Below are 18,809 nucleotides of genomic sequence, written 5' to 3' on the forward strand. Positions count from 1 at the left end.
TTTAAATGAAGTTTCTGTGTTGCTAATTATTTTTAATTGTTCGATGACTAAAACGTCTCACAAAGCGGTTCTGAAAACAATGAATAATTTTCATGTTTTATTGCTTTTACTTGATTTGGTTTCTTTTGGGGGGGGGGTTAAGCTGAAAGGTGTTTTGCTATCACCTTGAATATTTGGGAATAACTGGCTTTTGATGTAACTGTTGACATTTATCCCTCAGCAGAAACGGTGCATGATGGTCCAGCTGATCGCTGGACTTTCCCACATTAGACTGTGGTTCAGTTCCTATTTGCTGTAAACTGAAGTTCATCTTTCTCGTATGTACTTTAGAGCTGATGAGGAAAATGACACTTCATCCAGTGAAGAAGAGGAAGAAGACAAGAAGCAGCTGGCTGATGAGCTGCTGGGACAGATCTGCAGCATAGAGAATGTGGTGGACTCTGCTGATTGGTTCATGGCTCTGGTAAATCAGTGAAGACAAATTTCTTACAGCAATTGACCAGAAATGGTTTTCTGATCTCAGCTAATAGTGTAGTCAATGTCTCTGTTATTTATGTAGCATCAATTCACAACACTTCATCTCAAGGCACTTTACACCGTCAAATTTAATTACGTAATACAGGCAGATTGGTCAAAAAGTTTCCTATCTAAGGAAACCCAGCAGATTGCATCAAGTCCTGACAAGCAGCATTCACTCCTGAAAGAGCGTAGAGCCTCAGGGACAGTTGTCTGCACTGTTGATGGCATTGCAGCAATCCCCCATACTGAGAAAGCATGAAGTGACAGTGGAGAGGAAAACTCTTTTTAACAGGGAGGAGAACCTCCAGCAGAACCAGACTCAGTATGAACGGTCATCTGCCTCGATTGACTGAGGGTTAGAGAAGACAGAGCAGAAGTACTGATCCAGGAATTCTTTGTGTTAGAGAGTAATGGCGGATGATCTACCCCCCCTGGATGGTGTCACAGCTAATAGAACACCAGAAGACAGAGAGAACTTAAAGTTAAAAGTTGAAATGACAAATAATGGAAGTTGGAGAACTCAACAGAGTGAGAGAAATATATCTTTATGTCCTCCTGCAGCTTAATCCTATAGCAGCATAACTATAGAGGTAGCTCAGGGTAACATGAGCCACTCTAACTATAAGCTTTGTCAAAAAGGAAATTTTTAAGATTAGTCTTAAAAGTAGACGGGGTGTCTGCCTCACGGACCAAAACTGGGAGTTGGTTCCACAGGAGAGGAGCCTGATAGCTAAAGGATCTGCCTCCCATTCTACTTTTAGAGACTCTAGGAACCACCAGCAGACCTGCAGTCTGAGAGTGTAGTGCTCTGTTTGGGCTGCACAATATTAGGAAAACCTGCACAATGCAGTAACAATGGTAAATTTTCCAAATTCCAATAATGTTTCGCAATAGTTTTAAGTGTTAATGTCTTTATGCTGTGGTTTCATAGAAAGTATACACCTCAGATAAGTGTAGCTTAACCAGCTACTGGAAACAATCCTTCTCAACAATGTGTTTATTAAAAGCTACCTAAACAATTAACATGTGTTCATTTTGCACTCTAAGCAGTTCTTGGTGAAATTCTGCAACAAAGTTGCGATTTACTTTGCAGCCCTAGCATTCACTTTCCTAATTGGTTGATTTGTTGAATGAAACTTATTTATGGCTTTATTTACTTTTGATTTTTATAGAAAATGTTGCTTTTTCTGTTATGTTTCTGACAGGGCTTTGAACCGGTTCAAGGAACGAAAACGAAAACCGGGAACTTTTTGTATTTTACAGGGAACAGAAACGAAACCGGAAACGTTTTTTTTTTTTTTTTTTTTTTTTTATGTTCTGGAACTGGAACACTTATTTAAGAATAATGGTAACCGGTTAATACCGGTTTTATTTCGTTCCTCAAAGTTTTCGTTGCCTAATTAACTAAAAAAAAAAGTAATTATTTTCCTGCGCACGTTTAACCTGACTCCGCCAGCTGTATGTCGCTCCGCCTAGCTTCACTCACATACATCTGGGACATCGCCCATAGAAAGTGATTACTCCAATCAATTTTATGGTCTGGCCCATCAGGACGGAGGGCTGGAGTTTCATAGATGTGACGTAGTAGAGATGCGACCATGACGTGAGACTGTTTTGATAGCAATGGCGGCTCGCATCGAGGAAGCAAGCGTTAGCATTGATGCTGCTATTTCTTCCGTGTTGTCCAATCTACCTAATATTGTTTCATTAAAAGAACATCAGAGAACGCCTCTGAAGGCTTTTGTTGGTGGAAACCATGTTTTCGCCCTTCTCCCGACCGGATTTGGCAAGTTTTGTTTTCCGGGCCGCGTCCGCAGCGGGCATCTTGTCGGTTAGCGTGAACCATGTTAGAAGGCCTTTAGTCCTCAACGCGGTCGGCCCGGGATCGACTCCGACCCGTGGCGCTTTGCCGCCTGTCTTCCCCCCTCTTCCTGTCAGCTCACTGTCAATAAAACGCGTGCCACTAGAGCCGCAAACACATAAAAAAAAAGTTTTGTTTTTACCTGCGTCACTCTCACAGCGTCACGGGTTAGCTTCGGTGTGAAGATGACAGACAAGTGGCTTATCCAATCATATGCAAGGATTTTTGATAAGGCCCAGCCTTCAATAAAGACTATGGAGGTGTCCCAGATGTATGTGAATGAAGCTAGGCGGAGCGACATACAGCTGGCGGAGTCAGGTTAGCGCACGTTACCATGACGGCTGAGGTTCACTTCCTGTGTGACATCACACATTCGCTGACTGAATGGAGAGAGAGCGGTGTCTCCACTAGAGCTACACATCTTAAATAAGATATAATTTCGATCCATCGTTAAGTAAAACGCTCATTCCAAACACAATATCAATAGCTATATTTGTCAAACAAAAGGAATGAAATTAACCGTTCCAGGAACAGTATTTTTTTTTGTTCTAACCGGTTCGGGAACGTCAATTTATTGGTGGAACTCATAACCGGAAACATTATAATTCCGTTTTTGTTCGGAACGAACCGATTGGGGGAAAAAAAATCGGTTCAAAGCCCTGGTTTCTGACTGCTGTTATGTGTAACATACTGCCACTGACCATGGAGGAAACTAAGCAGGCGGTGTTGCTTGTGCAGGTGGTGCCCCCCAGTTGCAATGATGAGCTGCTGGTGAAGAAGGATCAGTGTCTGGTCAGGTCGTTCTGTGATGGCAAATTGTAAGTTTCCTTTGAAAGTCTTTTTTCCATGCGTGCAGAAATCCACTTCTGCTCATCACATTTAATGAGCAGTCATACTGTTTGACTTTTTCTCATGTTGTCCTGTTAAAACCACAAAAGTCGATATACTTTGACCAATGCTTAGTGCCACATGAATTTGACTTGAATAGAATATATTAGAAATAAAAATTCTGTTTATCTCAGTTTACCCTGATTCAGCCACTAATTTGTAATTTGTTCTCCATGTGAAGACGACTGTTATTTGAAGGCCTAGGAGCTTTTCTCTGTAACATAAATGAACAGTAGAAGATTCAGGAATCCACCACTTTAACAAAGCATGATTTAAAACATTGAAGGTTTTGATGTGGTAAAATATGAAAAGGTCAACACAGAGAATAAATACTGACATGCCATTGTAAACATGTCCCCTCAGCCCCTTTCTTCATCTTAGTTAACTCATCAGTTTATGTAATGCCAGTTTGAATGCTGGTTTTATTGGATGTTTTCTCTGTGTTTGCATGTTTACTTGAGTATCTGACTTTTGTTATGTCGTCGCTGCATGTTCAATTATCTCCCAGGTCTAATGACACATGATAATTGTCCTGTGTGTATGTCTTTGTAAAGACGATGATTTCTGATCTGACAGTCTAAGTGACTTCTGTCCTAATCCTGCAGCTACACGGTGGGGAGGAGACATGCACACATTGTTAACTCCCTCAGCATTGGCAACTCCCAATTTTCTAACAGGAAAGGTGAGCTGCTCTTCATTCTCCTCTTCTCCAGCCATGCCTGCTCCTTTCACCCCCCCCCCCCCTCCATCATATCTTTTACCATGTCTGCCTCATGCTTTCTCTTCGTCTCCTTCACAATGTGCAGGTATTGAAGGAGCCCAGAGGTTTCTGAGGTGCAGAGAGATTCCCGAAGTGTGGAAGATGGACATGAGTCAGATTCTTGACTCCTCCTCTAGTGAAGATGACAAAGATGACAAGGAAAGTGAGGAAGAGGAGGAGGAAGAAGACAATGAAGAGGAAAAGAGAAAGAAACGCATAAAGGGGGAGGTAAGTTTTTAATATGTTGCCTATCTCCAGCAGCCATTGGGCCAGAGGCCGGGTCCACCCTGCACAGGTTTCCACTCCATCACAGGGCAACACAGGACATGCATGCACGCACACACTCACGCCTAAAGTCATGGTAATAGAGCTGTTAATTAAGAGGGGACAACATGGTCATCTTCTCTACATATTTTCCAGCTGGTTATGAGATTTGCTACTCCAGGTTTCTGTAAAGTTCTTGACAATAGTCATAGCCCAGGCAGTGCTTGTTTACACTAAAGAGAAAGTGTCTAATTTCCTGCCTCCTGTTCTGACTTTAGCCGGAGGAGGAGGCAGACCCTGAAGAGAAGGAGAACTTCCTCCAGCAGCTCTATAAATTCATGGAGGACAGAGGTAAGTCTGAGATCCTAAAGACTCAACTAACACTATTTCATTTTAGGAAAGCCACAGAATCAGCTAAATGTGTGGAGAAAACAGTAATGTCATATGGAAATGGCCTCCATCATCGGGGTTAACCCTAACCCTCCATCAATACCTGAGTCAATAGAAACAATCTCTTAATTTAGCTGAGAAATGACACTGAGTAGCACTGATTTATCAGTGCCACTGTGATAAATGTGTTTTGATTAAGCAACAGGTAAAATAGCATTTTTACACTATTAAATGAATTCACTGACATCTCAATTTCAACTGTTAAAACGTGGGAGCTTAAAATCAGAGATGGGTGATCTACATTGTATTGGCACCTCAAGACATTGTTGGTTGCATAGCTCGACCTGTAGCAGTTTTTGTGTAGTACATCATGTTTTAGCATGAAATTTGCTGCTGACTTAGTTAAAGGAGTAATATTTGATGTGTGTTTCTGTCTTTCTCAGGCACTCCTATCAACAAGCCCCCAGTGTTGGGTTATAAAGACCTGAACCTCTTCAAGCTCTTCAGGCTGGTCTACCATTTGGGAGGCTGTCGTAAGGTGAGGAGGTCAATGTCGGGCAGCAGACTGGTTAGAGTACCGGGTCATGTGAGTGATGATACTGAGAAAGGTTTCACATGCTGGACTGAAATCCTGATGAGCATCTTGGCTGTCTGACACAATTCAACATATTTGCCACAGCGCCTGGTTTAAGGGAGTCCTACGGCAGTCCACTGATGCTTTGGTTGTCTGGCTGTTTCAGATCGAGTCTGGCACCGTGTGGAAGCAGGTCTACATGGATCTGGGGATTCCTGTCCTCAACTCAGCTGCGTCCTACAACGTCAAGACCGCCTACAAAAAGTAAGAACTACCATCATCAGGCTGATCCCTTTTAAGTTCAACTTTATGAACACCAACTTACAGTAATAAGGTGTACATGTTGGTTTGTAATATGAAGTGACTGCCACGTTACATGCTCAAGCCTCAATGACAATTTACAACTGATATGCTGTCAGGTATCTGTCTGGCTTTGAGGAGTACTGCTGCGCCGCCGGTGTTACCTTCAGAACCATCCACCATAACGAGCCCCGACACAACAGCATCCTGGCCAATCATAAAAAGAGTAAAGCTGAGCTTAAGGAGTCCTTCACAACCCCGGTGAAGGCAGAGTCTGCTGATGACAAGAGGAGGGAAGCAGATTCAGAGAGTGAGAGTGAAAAGGAGGTGAAGGAGAGACAATCGTCACCAAGGGTGAGATTTTTAGATCTTTAGTTTCCACATCTAGGTTAAGGTTCATTATGTTCATTTCGTTTATTTTTTTCAGCTCAGGGTTTTAGTCTGGCTTTATAAACCAGCTTGATGTTTGAAACGAGAATCTGTTAGGAAGAATCATTTGAAAGTGAAAGCGGATGTCTGATTTGTCTGACTGAAGGGGAGGAGGAGGGGCGTGGGGAGTCGGGGGAAACTGCCTGCCAAGCCAGACAATGCTGGACGGGGAGGAGCAGAGAACAGCGAGGAGCAACAAAGAGAGGTGAGGAGGCGCAGCAACAGAAGGCTGGATGACTCGGAGAAAGGCTCTGATGAGGAGGAAGAGGACGATGAGGAGGAGGACGAGGAGGAAGAAGAAGAAGGGGAAGAGGAGATGAGAAGAGAACATGGGTAAGAATTTTTTCACGGCAGCAATCTATTCAGTATAAACCCAAATCTTCATCTCAATGCACTTTGCTAGACAAACATGACTGTTTACATTCCCAGAAATATATTATTAACTCAGGCATGGCAAATTTATTTGTATAGCACATTTCAGTACAGAGACAATGCAAAGTGCTTTACATGATTAAAATCATGTCAAGTAGAATACAGTCCTATGGAAAGATTTCACTCTAGGTGCATACATTCCAGTTCATTTATAGTTTAAGACAATGAGATAAAATTCAGTTTCCAAAGCCAATTTGTTTTAAAAGCTGTCCGTTGCGTTGCTGCAGCCAATTGCATAAAAAAGGAGAGGGAATGGTAGATGGTGTGATTGGAGAGTATTAGAATGTAGCAGAGTGAGAGAAAAGTCTGCAGTTAAGTGAGCTGACTGATCAGAAACAGAAATAAATTAAACACGCTGCTATTTATGTTAAATAATGATGATGATGATGATGCCCAGCATACCACTGAGATTTTTTGTTTTTTTTTAGAAGTGAAGATGAAGAGGATGGAGACTCTTTGGCTGGAACAAAAGTCAGGGTGAAGTACGGCAGAGGAAAGACCCAGAAAATCTATGAGGCACACATCAAGAAGACGGATGTGGACAACGGAGAACAGTTCTTCCTGGTTCATTACTATGGCTGGAACGTTAGGTCAGTGTGACGAGTTCAACATTATTTTTTGTCCAGAGCTTCTTCAGAGTCATTAAAACACTTTTCACCCAACCGTTTATTTAAAAATGTAGCGTAACCTTTTTGAGAAAGCGTGTTGTTGATGATCTATTGGCATATTTGCTTCATTATAGATAAAAGCCTCTCTCTGTTCACTGCAGAGCTTTGATTCCAATGTGCCAGCGCTGTTTCCAGCAGCTCTAACTCTGATTGGTTTAAACTTTGTGACAGTGTCTAATATCTGCCAGGATTAGTGACCACTGGCCAGTGTGTATTGATAACTAGCAGCAACCTCAAAGCCCATCAAAGCAACAGATTTGTGCAGGTTTGGGACTGACTGTCTGCGTCTGACCCACAGATACGATGAATGGGTGAAGGCTGACCGCATCATTTGGCCTGCAGAGAAAGGCACGAAGAAGAGACAGAGGAAAAAAGTAAAGGTAAGACGCCAAAGGAAAACAGGCTCTGCGTGACCAGGTTAGACTCTTTAGAACCAGTGGAAACGCTCCTGTCTGGTTTATTTAGTTTTTCCTAGTCAGATTTGAGTCACTTCCATATGTGGTCCTGAATCTAACCTGTATCTGATGTTTTGGAATGTGACTCCAGCGGGAACAACCAAGTTAGCATTATCCAGACAGCAGCAGTCTGGCTGCCACAGCGATGCTCAGTAGAGAGGCAGCGAGATGTTAGACCTCGTTAATATATTCTATTCTAGTCTAACTGGACGGCTCGTATAGGAATTGTTTGGTTGAGTATGTAGAGTCAAGAGTCATTATATAACCATAATGACTTTTTTTGGTGAGACACTGGCTCAGACTTCACATAAATACAAAAGTCCCACAAACTGAGACCATGTCCACGCTCGTAAAATAAGATGACAAGGATTTTAATGCATCCAGGTTATTAAGGAAACTACGTCAAAGAAAAGAAACTGCAGCTACAACATAGACTGGAGAACAGGTTCTAACTGGGTGAGGCCAGATAAAGGTGGTTCTCAGAGCTTTTTATCAAGTCTGCCAAAGTTATTTTATTTTTACATGGAGGGGAGCACGATGTGAAGCAATCGCACCAGAAACACAGCTGAAAAAGCCTTCTGTCCATCTATACTCACTTTTAATTAGATTAATGCCATCTGGTGGGACTGAAACTCGTCTCAAGCTACCTTTGGACTCCTCTGTGTCACACTTCATAGCACTGTTGCCAAGTAAATAGGTCTGGGGTTCAATCCTGGTCTGGGGTCTATGTGTATGCCGTTTGCATGGGTACCTCTGGGTACTCGGGCTTCTTCCTACAGTTCAGAAATATGCTTGTTAGGTTAGGTTGTTAGGTCTGCCCAGTAGTTGGTCTTGAGTTTAGACATTGACTAGATAAACTACTACTTCTACTTTTGTTTTGTCTTCTGACAGAACAAAGACAAGGAAGAACCAGAGAAGGAGAGAGAAAAGGATGAAGAGAAGTCGGCATCCATAACACCTCTGAAGCCAACAGGCTTAAAGCGTGGTCGCCCTCAGATCAGGACCCCGCCCTCTAGCTCCTCAGGACGCAGCGTCTCCAAAACCCCCAGCAATGAGGGCCAGTCCAATGGCAAGAGCAACCGGGCAGACGGCACGCCCAACCTGGCCAATGGGAACGGTAGGAGAGGAGGATTGTGCTGTGAAACCATTTTATCCTGCCTAGTAAACGTACGGCTGCAACAGAAGGCTTAGAGGTGACGGTTTAGTTTCTCTTTGTGCAGATACTTCTCGCAGGAGAACCAGGAGGACTTCTGGCATGTATGAGTCAGATCAGCCATCCAACGGTAAGAAAGGCGCCGCTCTGGTTCCTGATGGAAAACTATCCAGCCCTTTTCTAATCGCTGCTGTCTGTCCCTGCAGAAGATTCTGGAAACTCCTCCGATGACAGCGAAGCAGACGACGGACCAGAGAAAACCGACGAAGCGTCGCCATGGCAAGGAAGATCTGAACCTGAAACCTGCGAGCCAGATGAGGAGCCAGCGCAGCCTGAGGAGCAGAAGGAGCAGAAGGAGACGACGACGGAGGCATCTGTAGCTGAAGCTGCTGATGACAGCAGCACGGTGGCCTCAGAAGCTGCTGCTCCTCTTCCCCCCGAGCTCACCACACCTCTGTGTCCCAGCATGCCTCAGGAGAAAGCAGATGAGGGGCTGAACCAATCAGAGGTCAAACAGCAGGAGGAGGAGCCTGCAGAAGAGCCCATGGTGTTACCAGTTCAGCTGGAGAAGGAGACTAAAACGTGTCCAGTGACGAGGACGTTGCCCGTCCCAGACAAGAATAAAATGTCACCTGGACAGGAGGTGCTGGTGGACGCGTCCCTCAGCAGGACGTCTCCATCGCCTGAGAAACAGCAGACAGCCGCCTCCTCACCTAGCACAACCGAGGATGACAGTCGTGCTGCTCCCCCTTTCTCTCCCAGGGGTAAAGGTCGCAGGGCCAATCTCAGAGAGGCAGCCTCTGAGACCCCTCCCACAATCCCTCACTGCAATGCTAGCCCCACTCCCAACCTTCCCCCCAGCCCCCTGCAGGCAACGCTGCTATCCACTCCTCCTCGTGGCATCATCAAGAGACAAGAAGAGCCCATGGTGGTCCTTCACTGCCTCCCATCCCAGCACCTCCCTACCAAGTCCCCCTCTGTTAACTCGGACACAGATTCTGCCACCGAGGAGGAGGAGGAGGAGATGTTGCCTAAAGAGAGGAGCGGCACACCGCTGAAACGCAAGGCAACAGAGCAGAGAACGCCTGAGAAGAAGCTGTGCACTGACGGGAGGCAGGAAGAGCCTCCCTCATCCCAAGCCTCCTCTGCCGTGCCCAAACCCGCCCCTCCATCCCAGCAGTCAGAGCGGAGCAGTGATGGAGGAGGGAAACCAGAGGACTGCTCCCATCCTGGAGAGGACAAGCAGAACGTTGTGGCAGAGGAGAAGCTGACCTGTGCTCCACCCGAGCATGTGGAGGTGCATGCTGGGACAGCTCTCCTTGTGACAGAGGCCCAAGGCCCCACCCCAGCTGAAGAACTGGAGCCACAGATTGGCCCGGAAGCACTTGTCTGCCATGAGGTGGACCTGGACGACCCTGATGAGAAGGAAAAGCCCACTTCCTCATCAGAGCACCTCCTTCTCATGATGCGAGAGCAGAAACAGGCTCCTCCCATTCTGCCCCTTGTCGTCCACTCCTCCCTGTCCTCCAGCCACAGCCCCCACCTCCCCCAGCCCCAGGTCAGGCCCTTCCTAATAGCTGCCCCTCCCGCTGCCTGTCCTGAGGAGCTCCACCCTCCCAAGGATTGTGCTGAGGAGGAGCGAGGCTCAAACAGAGGGGAGCAGGGGGGAGACTCTAGTCCTGGCTTTGAGGGAAGCACCTCCTCCTCCTCCTCCCTCCTGTTTATGCAGGAAAACAAGGACAGAGGTAAGGACAGGAAGAGTGTGCAGCCACATTTTTATTAAAGTTTTTTGGTTTGTGTTGTGACATTTGTGAACTTTGACCTCTCAGGTCAGAAGAGGGTGAATGACGTAAATTCCAGCCCAACTGCCAAGAAACACAAAAGGAACCAGAAACGGACACACACCCCGCCCAAGGCCGACAAGAACGGAGCAGGTAACATGATGCTGTGTTGTTGTTTTGATTCTCAGCTCCTAGAGACCATTCTGTCATCAACCCGCCATGACCAGCTGCTCTACAGCTGCCTCTGAACATGTTGGCTTTAAACAAATCAAGCTCCCATGATGGAAATTAGGGAACTTCAGAAGTTGGCTCTGCAGGGCCAAATTCTGCTTTCTAAAGCAGAATTTAGAAATCCAGGAAAAGCAATAAAGCTAGGCTTGACCTAGCTTGATCAGAGCATCCTGGCTTTATCAGTTTCACAAAGGCCAATCCAGGCTCAGTAGGTCAGACGGTGTCAAGCCAGGTTTAATTCATTCAGGTAAATGCCCGCCCCCAGATTTTTTTCAAGAGACCATGAGGTCGATCCCAGATTCACTGATGCTGCTGTGGATGAGTGGCGTGCGCCAGACTTCAAACCAAACACAACATCTTTTGATGGAGGAAACACTGCTGCTATTATAAAGGAAAACACATTGTTTGGAGCCACTTATATTGTAAAAACAATGTTAAACCATTTTCTCTGATCAATTCTGTAACGCTAGAGGGCGCTGTTTCGCTGACCCTTCCTCAAAGCCCCAGTGTGTAAGATTTTCACTGTGGTACACCATCTAGTGGTGCAACTTAATTCCATGAGTTGTTTATTTGGGCTCTAATATAAGCGCCTATAAACACCAGTAAAGAGACCCGCTTCTGCTGTTGCACTGCAGACAGCGAACGGGCCGGCTGGTTTCCCTCCACCTACACACACACACACACACACACACACACACCAGGAGAGGGAGACAACCAAACGAGCCGTCTCTGCCGGGAGGGTAGACTAGTTGCTGGATCACACTGCACTGTTTCTAACAAAGCCAAAACTAAACTTAACTGTTGTATTGAATTACCTTACCTGTCCAGCAGAAAGCTGCAACCTCCGCATCAGTTCTGAGTTGCCGCTCCCTCAGAATTATCTCCTCCTGGTAATAATAGCTACGCCGATATAGACTCATTTTCTCCCAGTTATTACATCTTTTTAATTAGTCACACACTGTCCCTTCAACTCCTGAAAGAAAAGCAGTAGAGATGAAAGGTTTTCAACAGACAGCCTTTGCAAAGCAATGTTCCCCTCATATCAGCTTTTAATAGTGGGATTAATGATTAATAGGACCTTGTTTGTGTTTAAAACACTAAGCATAGATTAAAATAAATTAAAAGAAGTTAATGTAGGATGTCTGATATGCAATGAAATTACCTATTGATGATAAAAAATCTAAAATAACATAATATTCTTTCCAAAAACAGTTGTTAGATGACTGAGCCTTATGGTTTGTATAGTTTTTATCCTAGAGTCGCAGAATTTCATGGAAAATGGACCAGGAGCAGGCTAGCTGCACAGGATAAATCGCCATGGTAACATACGTGTTACTGCTTCTGGGAAACTGAGTCCAGGCTTAATTCAGCCATGATATCTGGAAAATCCCGGCTTAATCCTCAATCTTGGTATTGAGAAACAGCGCTCGGGGAGTGTTGCACCGACCATTTCAGAAAAGTCCTAAAAGCTTAAACTCCTTTTCACCTCAGCTTGTCCAATGTTCATGATTATGACCAAAATGAAGATGCACCACATATAGAAGTGGTTACTGGGTCGCACTCCAGCACTAGTACCATGTGGTCCTTTCAATCTGCTGATGCTGGTCTTCTGATTCAGGTTAGATTCCTTCAGTATCCTGTGTTGGAAGCTAATTTCAGTTTTTTTCCGCTCATCTTCCAGGACACAGCAGTGACAGCGAGGACCAGTCTCGTCTCTCGTTGTCCAAATCCCAGAAAGGCCGTTGTCCGGCTCTGTCACCTCCGTCTTCACACAGTAAAGAAAAGCCCAGCTTCCCCTCTCCCCAGCGATCCTACAAGTGGACCCTGCAGCTTGGTAAACACACTCTTTACACTTGGCTGTGGCCGGAGTCATACGCTGTTTTAGCAAGCTGGCCCTCCTGCTCCTGTGCTCATCCACTAAACCATCAGGTAGAGTCACAGCAGATTGGGTGTTTAGCCGTGAGCCCGGCTTCATGACCTGAGGACCCGGCTCCTGTCAGGCTGCAGATAAATTCTGCTCAGAGCCGGGCCCTGGTAGCTCTCTGGGTTCCTGTAACCTTTAACAGATCTGGGTTAGGAATGCCTATGTCCACAAATCAGTATTATTCACTTGTAGCAGAAAATCGTTTGATGTAAAGACTTCTTGCCTCAGAAGTTTATAGTGTGACGCGTACCTGTATACGCAGAGTCCGCCTTGAGTACTGGCGGACCTCCACAGAGTGAACTACACCAGAGTATGTGGGGTCTTTTTAAATTAATGCACTTCTAGTTTCAACATTATAGTCAGGCACCATCAACTTTTGAAAAGATTTAAGGATTTTTAAGTCCGCCTTATAGTCCAAAATACGTTTGCAGTGGGCGTGTTTAATAGTTTTTAGTTCAGCTGTTTCTTTCTCTGATGCATAAATGAAAGACTCCAGGGGAAAGTTGTAAGTATATGAGTATCTAATTTTAATATCAGCTAGTAGTGCTGGAAGATTTCAGAAAAACATGCAGCTACGATACTTTAACAGAATATAAATGCTTCCGGATTAACCCACATTTTCCTGTTCCCCACCTCTCTTTGTAAGCTTTAGCCTCTCAGCCACTAGAAATCTACATCCTGTGTGGGCACTGGGAGCAGGGTCTATCATTTATGGCCAAATATGTTGACTCCAAAGTTTCCTAACAGACCTTTGGGATCCAGGGTCTGGTTTGTGACAGACATCAGTTTCACCAAACATTGAAGGGCTGAACTATCCACTTGTTAATATTCCACCTGAAAGATCTTCACAGATGTCATTTAAAGTCCCACATTTTGTAGTCTAGGACTGCAGCAAGTGGTTGAATGTTCTGAAATATTCTGTCCCGGTTCCTCAGACGAGTTGGACAGCATGTCGAGCACCGAGAGGATCTCGTTCCTGCAGGAGAAGCTGCAGGAGATCAGGAAGTACTACATGAGCCTCAAGTCGGAGGTGGCCTCCATCGACAGACGCAGGAAGAGGCTAAAAAAGAAGGAGAGAGAAGGTGAGAGCAGCAGAGCAGGCTTCATTTAGTTCTCTCTGCACTATGAGCATAGAGCTGATTGAGTAACTCCCCATCTTTGTCCTTTTGTCCTCAGTGTCCAACACAACAGCGTCCACCTCCTCAGGCTCCTCAGACACAGGCATGAGTCCGTCCTCCGCCTCACCTGCCCAGAACACCGTGGCAGTGGAGTGCAGGTGATGACACGCCCACTCGGTGCGCATCCCACAACCCCCCGTCCCCCACCACAGACTTTGGCCACTTAAATCAGCTCTGAGGACACTGTGCAGAGAGGTGGACTGAGCTACTTGCTGTGTGTAGCTGTGAGGTGGGACGGGTGCAGTTACAGAGAGGACCCTGCCCTTCTCACCTGTGGAGGAGGGGCCGCCCACTCGCCTGAGGACAGACTTTCAGTTTGAGGAGACCACTGAGAGTGGGCCTTTTGTTGCACTTGTGCAGACCTGTCCCCTCTTTTGCCCTTTGCTGCAGGGTGCCAATGGCTCTGTTCTTATTTCAGAATAATCTCACAGGTCCTGTTTGCTTTCAGGTTCAGCAATGTTTGGGTCTGCTTAGTTGCAGCAACCGTTCCAGAAGCTGACAACGACTGCCCACCCGCCATTTTAATGTTAACTTCTTACTGAGAAACGTATAGGAGGAAGTAGCCGGACCTCCACTTTCAGTTTTATCTCGTATGGTATCAAAGCTTTTATTTTAATACGACTGTGAGAGAATATTTGTGAACTTTTAGTTCTCATGTAAATGAATTGTAATACTCTGACGGTTCTTTGCTATTTATTGGCTTTGTGAACAGAATTTCTTACATAGTTGTTTTTTTTTCCCCTCTTTAGAAAAAATTTTGACAAAATTTCTCACTGACAAGTCATAATTTAAGTTGAAATTCTTATAAATGTATTTCTTTTGATCAGCCTTTTATGCATTTATAAGATGTTATTAGATTTCTTTAAATAAAATCTCCAAGCTGACCAAGTATCGGTTCTCAAAATTTCAAACGGTGATGAAAATTTGTTCTGCCCATAAACACACTTGAGAGCACATGTGAAAACAACCTTTAAACTGTGAGTTGTTCTGAAAACGGAAAACTTTAGAGTACTGAAATGGACCTGACTCTGAGCCTGTTTCTGGACTCGTAGCTTGGCATAGACGTTCTGGTCCTGGTCCTGACCTTCCTCTCCTGTTCTGCATCGGGTCACACAGACGGCGGCTGTCACCTCCTCCTCATCTGCTTGTTTTGTACATAAAATGTTAAAAGAATGAAACCACACCTGTATTTGAGAGCTACATTTTACACACCCCAAAAGAATAATTTCTAATATTTTCTAAGAGATTGTTTGTACTGTTGTATTGTTTACTCCTTGGTTGTTTGTGTTTTGCTGGTGGAGATTTGAGAGCAAAAATGTAAATACAGAAACGCACACAAGCCATGCTACAAGTGTGCGTGTGTGTGTGCAACAAGCAGCGCTCTCGGTTTCTAATAAAGTTTTTAACCAGGTCTGTTCTGATGCTCCATCTCATTTTACTTTCTAAAATTCAGGAAAACTTCACCTCGGCCCAGCAGGTACTTAATGTGTCAGGGTGTCCTGTTTGGAACAGTACATCTACTGTAGTCCTTTTCCTACAAATTAAGCCATGTTTCACTTACTTCTAAATGGCTTATTATTTTTTTATTTTTTATTTTTTTACTGAATCCTATAATGGATTTTCTTCCATTTTATTACATAAAACTACCGGTAATAGCTTTTTTAAAATGTACTTCTATTTCAAAAGTCTCATCTGATAGTTGACCTGAATTCAAAGCGCAACTTATTACGAGCTTTGAAACATGCTTATAAAACAAGATGGTGCCCCCACCACACTAAATACTGAAAATTTAACACAAAACCTTTGCTGCTAGTCGTACTACACATATAAGAACAGGCTTCACTTGTGTAATTTCACACCAACTTAAAACTAAATGAATAAATTAAAGTGCCTCATCTTAGGGTAAAAGGTTTCCTCCTTGGAGTATTTTGAAAATAGATTTTTCTGAACATATATTCAACATTCCATTCTATTACCGAAGCAGAGCCGTAATTTAACACACCTCTGCAGCTTCTGTACTGTTACCCACCCATTACCCTATTGAGACAGTGTCTTTCCCACTAAACATTAAAACATTAAAAACTGATCTAAAAGGAGCAAATGATAAAAATCAATGACTCAACTTTGACCAAAAAATAAATGTGGTTTTATTAAATGTGAGGTCTCTCCCTCCAAAGACTTTGTTAGTTAATTAATTTCTGATAATCACATTGATTTATTTTGTCTCACAGAAACCTGGCTACAAGAGGACTATGTTGATATGAACGAGTCAACTCCGTCTAATTATTTAAATTTCCACATTCCCAGAACTACAGGAAGAGGAGTAGCAGCAACCATCTTTGTCTGATTTATTAATAATCCCAGGAAAATGAATAACTATTCTTTTGAAAATTTTAACCTGCAGTTTCCCTCATTCAAATTGCAAAGCAATAAAACCTCTTCTGTTGTTTTGTATTGTCCACCAGGCCCTTACTCTCAGTTTTTGGATCAGTGGTCAGACTTCTTATTTGATTTGGTGATAAACACTGACAATGTTATTATAGTGGGGGATTTTAAATCATGTTGACAATGAATGTGATAACCTTAGTGTAGCCTTTAAAACTATCCTAGATTCAATTGGTTTTCCTCAAAACATGCATAAACCAATGCACTATTGCCTTCATACTTTGGACCTTGTGCTGACATATGGCATTGTGAAGAATTAACAGTATTTCCTCACAACCCTGACCTATCTGACCATTTTTTAATTACCTTTGAACTCAATTTAACTAAGTCCTCCACCCCCAAAAGAAGGTTTCATTATAGTAGATCCTTATCAGATAATGCTGTATCAAACTTTAAATAGTCTGTCCCCCTTTTAATTTCCTCAGATTCACAGAAAAATGCCCTGCAGACGGTAGCAATGTTTTCTTCTTCCCATTCACAAATTGATGCCTTTGTTGATGGTGTCAATTCCTCGTTGCGTCTTACATTAGACAATGTAGCTCCCTTGAAAAAGGTGATTATTCTGGGTGCGCTCATGGCGCAGCAGGTAGCGTGACCCATATATGGAGGCCTTAGTCCTCAACACGGTTGACCCGGGTTCGAATCCAACCCATGGTCCTTTGCCGCATGTCTCACCCCCCTTCCTGTCAGCCTACTGTAACAAAAAGCCAACCACCCCCCCCAAAAAAAATAAATGGTGATTATGCACAGGAAGCTAGCTCCCTGGATTAATTTACAGCTGCATTCTTTCAAGCACAACATTAGGAAATTGGAGAGATAATGGTGCTCTCCACATCAAGAGGAATTCTACCTAATCTGGAAAAACAGTCTACTGTTGAACTGTTTAGATGCAGTAGAGCTTTCTGAGTTATCCAAAATTTTAGCTTCATCTAAACCTTTAATTTGTATGTTACACCCACTCCCAACCAAGTTATTTAAGGAAGTATTCCCTTTGAATAATGCCCCCATTTTAGACATGATTAATCTATCCTTTGTAAATGGATATGTATCACAGGTTTTTAAAGTAGCTGTTATTAAACCTTTACTTAAGAAACCCTCTCTTGATTAAGATGACTTAATAAATTACAGACCTATGTCTAATCTTCTTTAAAAAAATTCCAGAGAAAGTAGTTGCCAATCAAGTTTGTGAACATTTACAAAGTAATGACCTATTTGAAGAGTTTCAGTCCAGTTTCAGAGCTCATCATAGCACTGAAACAGCTCTGGTGAAGGTCACTAATGATATTCTCATGGCCTCAGATAATTGACTTGTGTCAGTACTGCATTTGATACAGTTGATCACAATATTCTCCTACAAAGACTTGAACATATTGTAGGGATTAAGGGGAAAGCATTAGGCTGGTTTAAATCTTATCTGTCTGATAGATTCCAGTTTGTTGATGTTAATAAATCAAACTCTAGGATGACTTGTGGAGTATCACAGGGTTCAGTCCTTGGACCAATTCTCTTTACTATATATATATGCTTCCAACTGGTAAAATGATCAGAAAGTGTGGGATTAATTCCCACTGTTATGCTGATGACAGCTATATTTATCCATACATCCTGATGAATCTAACCAATTACTTTGACTACAGACGTGCCTTGATGACATTAAAACCTGGATGACTTAAAATTTCCTTTGGATGACTTAAAATTCTGACCAAACAGAAGTTGTAATTTTCAGTCCTCAAAAAATAAATTTCTTAATCAATCACTTAATCTGGATGGCATTAAATTAGCCTTTGGTAAAGTAAAAACCGTGGTGTTATTTTTGACCAAGAAAAGTCATTTGTATCCTATATTAAACAGGTTTCCTTTTTTCATGTCTGGAATATTGCTAAAATTTAAAATATTTTGTCCAGGGGTGATGCTGAAAAATGAGTCCACGCATTTGTTACTTCAAAGCTGGACTATTGCAATTTGTTACTATCAGGAAGTCCACAAAATACAATTCCAAGCTTTCCGCTGATCCAAAATGCTCTTGCTGCAGCATTTTGGATCAGCGGAAAGCTTGGAATCTCCCATTTTTGCTTCCCTTCATTAGCATCCTGTTTAAAAAAAAAATTTAAATTCTCCTTTTCACGTATAAAGCCCTTAATAATCAAGCTCCATCATATATCAGAGCACTTCGCTCTCAGACTGCCGGTCTGCTGGTGGTTCCTAGTCTCTAAAAGTAGAATAGGAGGCAGATCCTTTAGCTATCAGGCTCCTTTCCTATGGAATCAACTCCCAGTTTTGGTTTGTGAGGCAGTCACCCTGTCTACTTTTAAGACTAATCTTAAAACGTTCCTTTTTGACAAAGCTTATAGTTAGAGTGGCTTATTTTACCCTGAGCTACCTCTATAGTTATGCTGCTATAGGCTTAGGCTACTGGAGGACATCAGGGCCTATTTTTCTCACTCTGATTTCTCATACTGTTCTCCAATTTGCATTATTTGTTATTTCAACATTTACCTTTTTATTCTCTGTCATTTTATTCTTCATAGTAGGTACACTACTACACTAGGTCTGGTGT

General features: G+C 43.4%; 1 protein-coding gene across 2 annotated transcripts in view; it reads left to right on the forward strand.

Annotated features, from left to right (window-relative positions):
* The window catches only part of arid4a (AT rich interactive domain 4A (RBP1-like)), a 33,454-nt gene extending 18,236 nt beyond the window's left edge, over nucleotides 1–15,218 (forward strand). For both annotated transcript variants that reach the window (XM_021307149.2, XM_021307150.2), the window contains exons 8-25: nucleotides 331–463; nucleotides 3,119–3,198; nucleotides 3,874–3,950; nucleotides 4,075–4,256; nucleotides 4,571–4,643; nucleotides 5,126–5,220; nucleotides 5,423–5,520; nucleotides 5,676–5,910; nucleotides 6,092–6,318; nucleotides 6,846–7,007; nucleotides 7,384–7,465; nucleotides 8,432–8,657; nucleotides 8,761–8,823; nucleotides 8,900–10,438; nucleotides 10,523–10,627; nucleotides 12,387–12,539; nucleotides 13,565–13,711; nucleotides 13,806–15,218. In XM_021307149.2, coding sequence (XP_021162824.2) covers nucleotides 331–463; nucleotides 3,119–3,198; nucleotides 3,874–3,950; nucleotides 4,075–4,256; nucleotides 4,571–4,643; nucleotides 5,126–5,220; nucleotides 5,423–5,520; nucleotides 5,676–5,910; nucleotides 6,092–6,318; nucleotides 6,846–7,007; nucleotides 7,384–7,465; nucleotides 8,432–8,657; nucleotides 8,761–8,823; nucleotides 8,900–10,438; nucleotides 10,523–10,627; nucleotides 12,387–12,539; nucleotides 13,565–13,711; nucleotides 13,806–13,909 — 3,781 coding nt within the window. In that variant the 3' untranslated portion in view covers nucleotides 13,910–15,218. The remainder of the gene's footprint in view (nucleotides 1–330; nucleotides 464–3,118; nucleotides 3,199–3,873; nucleotides 3,951–4,074; nucleotides 4,257–4,570; nucleotides 4,644–5,125; nucleotides 5,221–5,422; nucleotides 5,521–5,675; nucleotides 5,911–6,091; nucleotides 6,319–6,845; nucleotides 7,008–7,383; nucleotides 7,466–8,431; nucleotides 8,658–8,760; nucleotides 8,824–8,899; nucleotides 10,439–10,522; nucleotides 10,628–12,386; nucleotides 12,540–13,564; nucleotides 13,712–13,805) is intronic.
* The last annotated feature ends 3,591 nt before the right edge of the window (nucleotides 15,219–18,809 follow it).

The sequence above is a fragment of the Fundulus heteroclitus genome, chromosome 19 (genome assembly GCF_011125445.2).
Source record: "Fundulus heteroclitus isolate FHET01 chromosome 19, MU-UCD_Fhet_4.1, whole genome shotgun sequence".
Classification (NCBI taxonomy): domain Eukaryota; kingdom Metazoa; phylum Chordata; class Actinopteri; order Cyprinodontiformes; family Fundulidae; genus Fundulus; species Fundulus heteroclitus.